The sequence below is a fragment of the Micromys minutus genome (assembly GCF_963924665.1).
Source record: "Micromys minutus genome assembly, chromosome: 4".
Lineage (NCBI taxonomy): Eukaryota > Metazoa > Chordata > Mammalia > Rodentia > Muridae > Micromys > Micromys minutus.
In genome coordinates, this window is record NC_137973.1 from 30,119,617 (window position 1) to 30,132,477 (window position 12,861).

The window sequence follows — 12,861 nt, forward strand, 5'->3', positions numbered from 1 at the left end:
CTATCTCTCGCTTTTGAGGACAGGGTTTCCACTAAGTTGTCCTGACTGCCTAGTAAGTGGGGCTACACTACTACGCCACCATGCCCAGGTTTTGGTAAAGCTTTTAAAAGAAGGCTCGCATGGCATTGGATCCAAAAAGCTCGGGCTTATGGATGGGAGGAGTCTTGGAACCACCACATTCCACATGATGACATCAGGCAAATCATTCTACCTCCCCCCCTGAACCTTTTGTCTCGGGAATAAAATGGTAATTATAATATTCACCTGCCAAGATTATTTTTGTGAGCATGAAAAGCTTAGAAGGCAGAGTGCTCTTTATAAAGGGATAGCAAACGGATGAATGCAGCCCCTACCTCTGCCTCACCTGCCATCTTTCTCTGCGGGCTCTGCAGCCCACAGCACTCTGCTTTCTCGGATTCTTTACTGGAGAGCTGAGGATGTGGCCCCGTTGGTAGACTATGTTTTACAAACGTGGCTTCGTGTCTTAATGCGCATAATCCCAGCACCTGGAAGGTAGAAGGAGTACCAAGTTCGAAGCTGGAATCGGGCCCCATCGGGAGGTTGATTTCTGCCTGGAATACATGAGACTCCGAGTCCAACAAGGGGAGAGCACCCTACTGGATACATTCTATTCCCACATCCTCCTCTGGGTTTATAGGTTTAATAATTACTATTCATATACATGTATTGTGATTGATTAGAACTTTATGTTAAGTCATTCAATGCTTGCAACTCTAGAGGAAAGTTATTAGTATGGTCATTTTATAGAGAAGGAAACAAGCATAGGCAGGCTGGATTAACTGATTTACACAAAGTCAGAAGCAGTGAAGTTAAAATTTTGAGACTCCACGGCGGTTAGGAGCACTGACTGCTCTTCCAGAGGTCCTGAGTTCAATTCCCAGAAACTACATGATGGCTCACAACCATCTGTAATGAGATCTGATGCCCTCTTCTGGTGTGTTTGTGGACACCTACAGTGTACTTAATTATAATAAATACATAAATAAATCTCTTTTAAAAAATTTGAGACTCCAAAAGAGTAAGTGGTGAATTACAGACTTCCCTTGCCAAGAGAATTCTAGATAGAAATTTGTTCTTCAATTTGATATACTAGTCATTTAAGAAACGTTTTTCAAACTCTAGTGATAGAGATCTTGTAATCCTAACACCTGGGAGGTGGGGGCAGAAGGAACAAGAGTTCGGGGCCAGTCTCAGGTACAGAATAAGTCCCAGACTATTAGTTACTTTGTTTTTTGTTTTTTCTTTGTGTGGAACTTTATTGATGGCATTCAAGAGAGTAGGGAAGGCTCCCTAGACCCCTCCTATTATGGGGGTCTGAGATAGAATTGTGAGGGAGATGCTCAGTGTTGGGGGCTGAGTTGGGATGGGACTCCTCAGCAACTGAGGGCCCCTCTCTTGCTCTCAGTGTCCTTGCTGGGGGGTTGTGGGGTGGTCCAGGGTTTCTCACTCCTTAGAGGCCATGTAGGTCATGAGGTCCACCACCCTGTTGCTGTAGCCATATTCATTGTCATACCAGGAAATGAGCTTCACAAAGTTGTCATTGAGAGCAACGCCAGCTTCAGCATCAAAGGTGGAAGAGTGGGAGTTGCTGTTGAAGTCACAGGAGACAACCTGGTCCTCAGTGTACCCCAGGATGCCCTTTAGTGGGCCCTCAGCTGCCTGCTTCACCACCTTCTTGATGTTATCATACTTAGCAGGCTTTCCCAGGCAGCATGTCAGATCCATAACAGATACACTGGGGGTAGGAACACAGACGGCCATGCCAGTGAGCTTCCCGTTCAGCTCTGGGATGACCTTGCCCACAGCCTTGGCAGCACCAGTGGGTGCAGGGATGATGTTCTGGGCTGCCTCATGTCCATCACACCACAGATTTCCAGAGGGGCCATCCACAGTCTTCTGAGTGACAGTGATGGGATGGACTGTGGTCGTGAGCCCTTCCACGATGCCAAAGTTGTCATGGATGACCTTAGCCAGGGGGGCTAAGCAGTTGGTGGTGCAGGATGCATTGCTGACAATCTTGAGGGAGTTGTCATATTTTTCATGGTTCACACCCATCACAAACATTGGGGCATTGGCCGAAGAGGCAGAGATGATGACCCTTTTGGCCCCACCCTCCAAGTGGGTCCCGGCCTTCTCCATGGTGGTGAAGACACCAGTAGACTCCACAACATACTCAGCACCAGCATCAGCCCATTTGATGTTAGTGGGATCTCCCTCCTGGAAGATGGTGATGGGGTTCCCGTTGATGACAAGCTTCCCATGCTCAGCCTTGACTGTGCCACTGAATTTGCCATGGGTAGAGTCACACTGGAACATGTAGACCATGTAGTTGAGGTCAGTGAAGGGGTCGTTGATGGCAACAACCTCCACTTTGCCAGATCTTGAGCAGAAGGAAGTCCTGATAACCAGGTACCCAAATCCATTCACACCGACCTTCACCAACTTGTCTAAGGGGCGAGGCTGGCACTGCACGAGAAGATGCGGCTGTCTCTGGAACAGGGAGGAGAGAGAGCCATTAGTTACTTTTCTATTGCTGTGGTAAAACACCAGGACCTTGGCAACTTATGAAGGGTTTATTTGGGCTTACAGTTCCAGTAAATGTGGTGGCAGCGAGTGGCAGGCCTAGAGGCAGGAACAGAAGCTAGCAGCTCACATGTTGAACTGTACGCAGAATGCAGAGAGGGAGCTGGGAACATTTCTTTAAACCTCAAAGGCCGCTCTAGTGACATACGTGGTCTAGCAAGAACACACTTCCTGAGGCTCCCAAACATCTCCATCACTTAGGGATCAAATATTCAAGTGCCCAAGACTGTGGGGGACAATTCATTCAAACCACCACACAGACCAGCCTGTGCAAGTGAGACCCCCATGACCAAATGAGGGGAGGATGAGGAAAATATTTTAATTCAGCTAATATTTTATAAGCACCATCTGTGAGTTAAGCACTCTTTTGGACTGGAGAGGTGGCTCAGTAGTTAAGAGCACTGGCTGCTTTTACAGAGGACCAAGTTCAGTTCCCAGCAACCACATGAAAGCTCACAACCATCTGTAAGTCTAATCCTAGGGATTCTGACAACCTCTAGCTTCCACGCGCACTGTACATGTGATACATAAATACCCATGTAGGCCAAACATACATAAACATAAGAGAAAAACAGAGCTCCTGATATGACCTAGATATCCTTACAGATATGAGGTCTCACCAACTGCAAAGGCCAAGACAAGCAGGCCTGTTCAGCCTGGCCTCTCACTACAACAAAAAGTAAAAGATAAAGCATATTAGAAACATACTTGCCAGGAGGGGAAGGGAGGGCAGTCAAAGCAATGAACAATGAACATGATAAGGTCCCTTTAAATGAACATTACCACAAATAATTGAAAAGAACAAATCTGAAAAGCTTACCGACTATACCATTCGAACTATATGAGATTCCAGACAAGGCAACACCACGGCGACAGCAATTAATCAGTGGTTGCCAAGGGCACACTTAGGGGGAGGACAGGATGACTAGATGGAACAGGGGAGTTTTGTGGCATTTTCTGTGTGTTGCTATGATCACAGACACGGGGACATTCTACATTTGTCAAAATCTGTAAATGGAACACAAAAGGTAAGATTTAAAATAGTTAACTCTAGTTAATAATGATAATGCATTGATAAGAGGGGCAGGAAAGATGGCTCCATGGTTAAGAGCACTTGGCTGCTCTTCCAGAGGACCTGGGTTCAATTCCCAGCACCCACATGGAGGTTCACAACTGTTTATAACTCTAGTTCCAGGGCTTCTGACACTATCACGCAGACATATATACAAGCAAAGCACCCATGTACATGAAATAAATAAATTATAGTAGTATAATGATAATGTATCAATGTGGTTGATCAGTAGAAAGTAATGTGCCGTGATTCAAGATAAGGGAAATAGATGAGGACTATATGAGTACTGTCTATATTTTTGCCCAATTTTTCTGCAAACCTAAATATCACTTAAGTATATTAAACAGAATTTTAGCCCAGCAATGGTGACACATACCTTTAATCCCAGCACTCAGGAGGCAGAGACAGGTGAGTCTTTACATTCAAAGCCAGCCTGGTCTATAGAGTAAGTTACAGGGAGGCTGGAGCCTACACAGAGAAACCCTGTCTCAAAAAAAGGGGGGAAATTTTCAAAACCAGGGATGTTTTTAAATTCAAATACAAAATTCCAAAGCAAGGAAGGGCAACAGGAAGTGTGATGGTTGTAGTTGTACATAGGGATGAGCGAGGCTTTTCTGATAAGATTGCAATTAAGTGGTCCCAGAAGAGCTGACTGATTTCTCAGCTATCTGGTCAAGAACATTCCAGGAAGGAAGTACAAAAGATTCTTAGATGGAAGTGTGAAACCGAGGGGTTAGCAGATAGGACGGAGTCAGGTCATGGGGTGATCTGAAGGCTGTTTAAAGGTCTTTCATGTCTACCAGATGTGGTGGTGCACATCTTTAATCCCAGCACTCAGGAGATAGGCAGGTGGATCTCTGAGCACAAGGTCAGCCTGGTCTACAGTGTGAGTTCCAAGACAGGCAGAGCTACACAGAAAAACTCAAAAAAGGGGGCTTGGGGGGAGATATATGTGATAGCACATGCCTATAACCCAGCACTGGGAAGTCTAAGGCCAAACGATCACAAGATTTAGTCCAACTCTGGCTATCCAGTGAGACGTTGTCTCTAAGTTTGAAGAAAACAGCTGGAGAGATGGATCTGGTGCTAAGATCACTTGCTGCTTTTGTAGAGGACCCAGGTTTGATTCCCAGCACCTACATGGGAGTTTACAACTGACTATAACTCCAATTTTCCAAGGGATCCAGCACCCTATTCTGCCTTCTTCTTATACCGCACACACACATAATAAATTTTTAAGAAGAGTCTCACAGAGATAAACTGATCTGGGGCTGTAGCTCTTTGGCGATGCTATCCTACACAGGTCTAAGACCTACCTTATATTATATATACCTTATATAATATACCTTCAATTCCCTACCACGAGAAGAAACAAGAGCGGAGAACAGTCACAGATCCCTGTATCCCAGTGCATGGACAGGCTGCAGTAGGATCCGAAGTGAGTTCCAGAAAGACCTCATCTCAGATGAAGACAGTCCGGAAGAGGATCTAGGCTGTGTGTGAGATTGGAAGGAGGGAAACATCCATGCATCATCCAGGGGAATTTCAAGAAGGCTAAAAGATCAAGGAACCAAGAGAATTCTGAAACCTTAAAACCAGATTTCCTGTCCCTAGGAGTAAAGGACAGTGACACACAGACAGGTTCCACTCGCACGAACAGAGGGAGGACTGACCTTTGGATTAAATAGAGCTCATCAATGATTTTGACGAGAACAAAAGTGGTACACTGACCGGGTGAAAGCTATATAGAATGAGTTCGTAAGAATGGAGAAGAGATGCCAAGCATGGTGGTGTAACCTTTAATCCCACCCAGCCTTTGTGAGGCAGAGCCAGGCTGTTCTACGTAGTGAATTCCAGGACAGTCAGCCATGGCTACATACTGAGACCCTATCTCGGAACAGGAGAGAGAGGGAGGGAGGGGAAGGGTAGGCTAGATGGGTCTGGTGAATCCCATAATCCCACAAGGTGGCTGGAGATAATCAACCGAGAGTTATCTGAGAGTTACTCTGTGGGACACATGGGTGCTTATGCACACACATGCACATTTTTTTTTTAAGAATGGAGGAGGAAGAAAGCAAATAAGAACATTGACTAGTCCAAGGAGAGAGAGTAGGTAGCCATAAGAGAGCAATAAGGAAGCAGCTTTGGAGGGGATGGAATTGTTTGCAGTGCTGGAGGTTGAGCCCAGGGCCTCGCAGATTAGAAAAGCACTTTACCTCTGAACTATATCCTCAGCCTAAAATATAACTGTAAAAAGTTGTTTATGTGTACCAAGTATAAAAGTACCCTCCTAGGTCAGAAGAGAGTATTGGATTCCACGGAGACAGTTAGACAGTGTGAGATGGATGCTGGGAACTAAACACAGGTACTCTGGGAAATCAGGAAGCAATGCCAATTGCTGGGCTATCTCTCCAGAATCAGAGAAAAAAAAAAGATGTTTTTATTTTGTTTGTTTAATTGTTTTAATATTTTTATATATGGGTGCTTTGCCTTGAATGATTTACTTGTAAGGAATGTCTGTGCTACACGTGACTCTGGAGGCCAGGGGAAGACATCAAATCCCCTGGGACTGGAGTTACAGATGGTTGTGGGCCACAAGGTGCTGGAAATAAAACCCCCCAGGTCCTTTGGAAGAGCAGCTATTACTCTTAACTGCTGAGTCATCTCTTGAGACCCTAGTTTCGTTTGGTGTGTGTGTTTGAGACAGGGTCTCTCCCTGTGAAGTCCAAGCTGGTCTTGAACTTATGATCCTTCCCGTCTCTACCTCCCAAATGCAGAAATTGTAGACAGATGTGTACAGCCATACCTGGGAGAAAGGGATTTTTTTTTTTTTTTTTTAGATTTATTCATTTATTTCATGAATGTGAAATAAATACTGTTGCTATCTTCAGACTCACCAGAAGAGGGCGTCAGATCTCATTACAGATGTTTGTATCCCAACTATGGTTGGGATACAGTTAGTGGTAGAGTGCTTGCTTAGGGTCTGAAACCAAGCATCATAAAGAGGAGGAAGAACTAGAAATCCACAGGTGTGTGCCTGCCTTCCGCCCATGTGCACGTGTATGCACGCACGTTTGCATGCATGAGCGTGTGTGTATGTGTGTGTGTTCCTTCTCTCTGGCAGTATACCACTCTTCTGTTACCACTGTTAATTTTGCCATTTGGAGCTTCATATGCAGAGTCATACCCTCTTATGCCATTTTGTTTATGAGAGCTAACAAATCCTTGACAATAACTTGTCATTTGTTATTACTGTGAGATGTTTAATTTTACAAGTCAGCAACATCCGATACCTTTATTTTGATAGATACACATTGGCTCTCTTTGAGTAGAGAGCTGAGTCATAGCAGGTATACACTTCAGCCTTAGCACACCAATGCACACTCACTCCACTGGTGTCCTTGACGCATTCCAGGATTTACACCAACACTGGGTGTCTTTACTCAAGCTTCTGGATTTAGATCTTCTAGTAAATACCTTGGGGATCATTGTGATTTTATTTATATTTTCTTGATTAAAAACTATGTTAATGGCCAGAGAATGGTTCAACAGTAAAGAGGCTTGTTGCCAAGGCTAAAGAGCTTGAGTCTGATCCATGGAACTTACATAATGAAGGGAGAGAACTGCCTCCCACAAGTTGTCCTCTGAGCTCTACATGTCACTAAAACACCCACAAATATACACACTAATCAGTAAATGTACATCTTTAAGTTTATGTGAACCACCTTTTCATTATTCTATTTCCTTTATTTTTAATTAGTTAATTAATGAATGAATTAATTAATTAGAGGCAGGGTCTAACCGTGTAGCTCTTACTGTTCTACAACTCACTCTGTAGACCAGGTTGGCCCTGAACTCAGAGATGCACCTGCCTCTGCCTCCTGAGTGCTGGATTAAAGGCGCGACCACTATGCCTGGCTCTCATTTCCCCTGTGATTTTATTGTTGTTTTCTTACTAGTTGTCGGTGGTTTGGTTTGTGTTTTGTTTTCAGACAGGTTCTCATGTATAGAAAAGATTAGCCTTGGATTGAAGAGATGGCTTAGTGGTTAAGCCATCTGATGCCCTCTAAGGTTAGCTACAGAGTATCATATAAATAAAATAAATGAATCTTAAAAAAAAAAGGTTAGCTGTGAATACTTGATGTTCTTGCTTCACTGGATGTGCCTCTGCATCAGCGGTTTTTAAAAAATATTTATTTATTTCCTGTATGTGAGCACACTGTAGCTGTTTTCAGACTCACCAGAAGAGGGCATCAGATCCCATTACAGATGGTTGTGAGCCACCATGTGGGTGCTGGGAATTGAACTCAGGACCTCTGGAAAAGCAGTCAGTGCTCTAACCACTGGGCCATCTCTCCAGCCCGCGTCAGCAGTTTTTAACACTGTATTTTGAATAAAAGTCCTTTGTAAAGTGTAGTAGTTACAGACACCTTCTTTCAACCTGTGTGCATTGCCTTCCCATTCTTTTAGGGGAATTCTTAGGTCATTATATGCACGTGTGTGTGTGTGTGTGTGTGTGTGTGTTATAAGTGATCATGGATATGCAAGTGTGTACAGCCGTGTGAACATCACAGAAGGATGTTGGATGTCCTGCTCTGTCACTCTCTGCCTTCCTCTGAGAGCCAGGGGTTGTGGCACATGCCTGTAATTCCAGCACTAAGGAAGTGGAGGCAGCATCATCTACACAGCAAATCTGAGGCCATCCTGGGCTATCTGAGATCCCATCTAAATATATAAATAAATTGGCCATGGTAGCACACCCTTGTAATTCCAGCACTTGGAAGAGAGGCAAGAGGAGCAGGAATTCAAGTTGATGCGCAAATACGTAGCAAGTCGAGATCATCCTAGGTTACGAGGTCATCCTAGGTTACATATAACTCTGACTCAAACAATAAACATCTTACTTTAAATAAGTAAATAATAAAGCAAACAACTGGGGGATGTTTAGTCTATTCACAATGTGTGTAACCGCTCCATTTAGCAGTTCTGAAGCATCCTCATCACCCCTAGAGGAAATCGTGTGTGGAAGGCAGCTGCCTTCAGTTTCGGTTCCTGAGAGTTGCCTGAGTGTCACACTCCCGGTAATGGAGTCATACACTGTGCGGTCCTCTGTGCCTGATCTCTGTGACTTTAATTTATTCAAATCCTATTTTTTTAATGATGGTTCTTAACTGCTTTAACCTTCCTTGTAGCCCACAACCAGCCAGAGGTAGTTGAAAAGAAAGGATACTCAGGGGATGGGGAGCAGACCTATCTAGAAAGGTTCTCTGAGCAACTCCCATCTGTGTCGTCTGGGAATCAGCAGCTCAGCTCACAGGTCAGCAGGCAGCGGCAGCTCCATCCATTCACAAACACCTCACGGATACACCAGCAGTTCAGTTCAATGGTTAACAACAGTGGTGACCTGAGCTAACAGAGACAGCCAGCCCTCAGCCTCAGCTCGAGGGAAAGGGAGGGACACCAGGAGCGGCTGTGCCTCTCACAGGGAAATGGAGATCAGTGAAAACTGGACTGGAGACCCACAGGTGTTGCACAGCTAGCTGTGCCAGCAAGCCAAGCTGTCACTTAGCTGTCACTCAGTGGACTCCAATTTATACCCTCAAACATCATGAGTCCTCCGCATGCCCTGCCTGAGTCCTTAGAAGCAGCAAGAAACTGCAGCACACCACCAGAATTTTTTGGTGCGGTTCTCTCTATGGAGTCCTGACAAATGCAGCTCAACTACGCAATGTTAGCTAGGCCAATACATGTGTGTCGTTAGCAGAGAATCCTCATCATGTGTCCTTTCAAGTACTTGCTTTAGCAGAACAAACATCCTCTCTCCTGTTTGCTTCAGCAAAATGTTCCTTCACGAGTCTGCCTTAGCCTTTCATACCTGTGTCCACTTTAATGAAATTTTCCTTCACTTGCCCCAGCAAAACACCATCCAACTGACTTTCCAAAGAACCTTTAAATCCCCACCAGACCTTTCTTTTATTCTTGTTTATTACACTCCCAACTGCAGTTTCCCCTCTATAGTCCCTCCCTCCATCTCTCCTGTCACCCAGATCCACTTATCCTGTTTCCTTTTTAAAAAGAGCAGGCATTTGAGGGATATCCACTGAATAATGCCTAACAAGATGCAGGCGCAAATCCTCATCGAGCCTGGATATGGCAACTCAGTAGGAGGAAAAGGATCCCATAAGTAGGCAGAAGAATAAGAGGTATGCCCACTGCCACTCATAAGGCCACCACTGCATGTGTGCCAACCATCCTCGAGTCTCACCACACTTCAGAAACTGGAAGTTTCAAGAGCTGGGCTAGTGCCTTTGGTCTTAAGTGGGAGCCTGAGGCAGATCACTCAATCCCAGGAGTTCAGGGCCAGCCTGGGCAATAAAGCAACACACACATTCACACACACACACACACTCACTCACACACACACACACACACACACACTCACTCACACACATACTCACACACACACACACTCACTCACACACATACACACACACACACTCACTCACTCACACACACATACATACACACACACACACCATCTGGAAAGGAAGGGTGGGAGAAAAAGGAGAAGGGAATTCCGTTCCCTGACCCCAGTGCTCCCCCACACCTGTTCTCTGGGTAACCATGCTCATGTAATCACTATCTTTGCGTAAAACACTGCATGTTCGGCCTTTGCTAAGCCTTCCACCTGAGCATCATGTGCTACCTGGAGATGCTTTGGAGGCTTCTAAAGCCCTATGACAAAAAAAAAAAAAGCTCAGTTTCTTGCCAAACACTCTCATTTCTGAAGCTAAATTTTATGGGATACCACCATTAAACCAAATGCAGAAACCCAGAAGCCCTCTCTTCCTCATTCCTTGCTCTTATCCAAGGCCCTGAAATTGCTCCCTGAAATGACCAGGAAACTGGATGCTTCTTGGGTATTACTGTGAGACTAAGTAATTTAGAATTATGCAAATATGTCCCATGAGCGCAGGATCCCAATCCCTCCCTCAGTCACACCTATCCGCTTGCCTTGTCCACAGAACTAATCAAAGTCGGTGCTTGTTCTTCCTCTCCATCCGCCCGGACACTCTTCTCAAGCTAGATGCTTTATGAGCCCAGTCTGTGAGCCCCGAGCCCGCCACCCTTTGATCTTGTGCCACAATTGCTTGATGTCTTGCACCACAATTCTGTCTGCCCGGGAAATACCTCTTTTCCTTAAAGTTATGATAGCTCCTTAGATATTTAGCTGTGATCATATCTGACCTTTAGTTTTCTCCTACTAGACTGAGGCATTCCTTTTTTTTTTAAATTGGGGTTTTAAATGTATTTTAAAAGTTGACGTTGCATCATTTCTCCATTTCTTAGGAAAAAATGTAAATTTAAGTTATCAGGACAATATCAGGCTCACAACCACCTGTAACTCCAGTGTTGAGGGTCCAATCCTGCCTTCTGACCTCTGAAGATACAAGTTATTTGCATAAGAGAATCAAGTAAGAGAAAGGGAGAAAGAAGAAAAAAAGGTTAAGGAATGAGGTCACTGGGGATGCTGGTCTCTGTGATGCTATGGCAACCGGTTGAGGACTGTAAGAATGAGAAAACAAGCCAGGCCTGGTGGCTCAGTGTCATCCCATCCCTCTATAGTCCGGCCTGAGCTACCTAGCAAGAACCTGTCTCTCTTACTTTGTGTGAGACGTTTCACTTTGGAATCCAGGCTGGTCTGGAAATTATCCTGCCTCAGCCTCGGAAGTACTGAGATTTTAGATGTGTGTTACTATATAAACAGCTAAGAAGTGATTTGAAAATGTATAATTACATTTGGTGTGTGTGTAAAGCGGGAGAGGTGTCATCCTCATCTGGAAGTCTAAAAACAATTTATGGGAGTTGTTTTTTCTAGACTGTCATCCTGAGGATTGAGCGCAGGTCACTAGGCTTGGCTGAGGTGGCTTTACCTGATGAGCCATCTCACTGATTGCTACATATCACCCACCTCTCTCGGCTTTGGCCTCCAATTTTACTCCCTAGAGTAAGTACCCTGTTGGTGGGACCACTAATATCTTTTTCAGTGCACAATTTTGGTTAATAATGTAAAGACCAGCTGGTGACCCCACACATTTTTTCCCTATTCTTTTGTTCTTCAAGACAGTGTTTTTGTGTGTAGCCCTGGCCGCCCTGTAATTCATTCTGTAGACCTGGCTGGGCTTGAACTGTCTCGGTGCTGGGATCAAAGGTGTGTGCCCTGGCTGGGGGACCTCCTTTGGGCGTGGCATTTGATTGAAGAGAGTTCCATTGGGAGCTGCACAACTGTATCACTAGCTCCACCCCCACCATTCCATTGCGGCTGTGTGGCAGTGTTCACTTTGCTTGGTTGCTTTGGTTTTTGTCTTTCAGGACAGGGTTTCTCTGTGTAGACCAGGCCGTTCTGGAACTCACTCTGTAGACCAGGCTGGCCACTAACTCAGAGATTCACCCACTTCTGCCTCCAAGTGCTGGGATTAAAGGTGTGTACCACTATTCTGTTTATTTTTCCTAAAACTCAACCCTCGAGTTCCTCCCACCATCCTGTTGGTGGGTACCAGCCGACAGGTGTGTGGCACAGCTGTTGCTGACACCCATGCTGCCGGCACAGCCATCTGGCCAGTCCTTGTTTCCTGCTGTCTTGTGTCAGGAAGCTTCCCTTCAGTCTCTGCTGCTGCCCATTGGCTCAGAGCACCAGCTCTTCCTGTCAGCTGACCTTTCACTTCTGTATTCGCTTTACATTCGCTGCACCTCCTCAGTCACTTTTTTCACACACATTTTATTATCCATTTCTCCTTCCCAACTGTCCCCCATTTCACTCTCATGTCTTTTCTCCCTTATTTACATGTATGTCATGCCTCAGTGAGTTTTATCAGGGTTGCTTACAGGAGCACTGAGTACAGTTATTTATAGGAACATAGCACCTTACCAGTGATTACTAAAGAAAAATGTCTCCCTAATACCAGCTAACAGGTCAAGGATGAATAGAGGCTTTGGGAGCCCCTGGCCCTGACTTCATGAAGTTTTTGGACCATGAAACCCTGCCACATTACCCTGACCTGATGTCTCTGTGAGTTCAGGGCCAGGCTAAGTCTACAGAGTGAGTTCCAGGATAGCCAAGACTACAGTGAAACCATCTAGAAGAACAAGAAAAAAATTAAAATATATATGCACACATATATAAT

At 45.0% G+C, this 12,861-nt stretch overlaps 1 protein-coding gene across 1 annotated transcript; it reads right to left on the minus strand.

Moving 5' to 3' along the window:
• Window positions 1–1,464: 1,464 nt before the first annotated feature.
• On the minus strand, window positions 1,465–12,274 carry LOC308420038 (glyceraldehyde-3-phosphate dehydrogenase-like; the record flags this gene model as incomplete). The annotated part of the gene is made up of 2 exons (XM_080915994.1): window positions 1,465–2,468; window positions 12,235–12,274. 2 exons carry the CDS (start codon window positions 12,272–12,274, stop codon window positions 1,465–1,467), a joined length of 1,044 nt encoding a protein of 347 aa, XP_080772120.1.
• Between the last annotated feature and the right edge of the window lie 587 nt (window positions 12,275–12,861).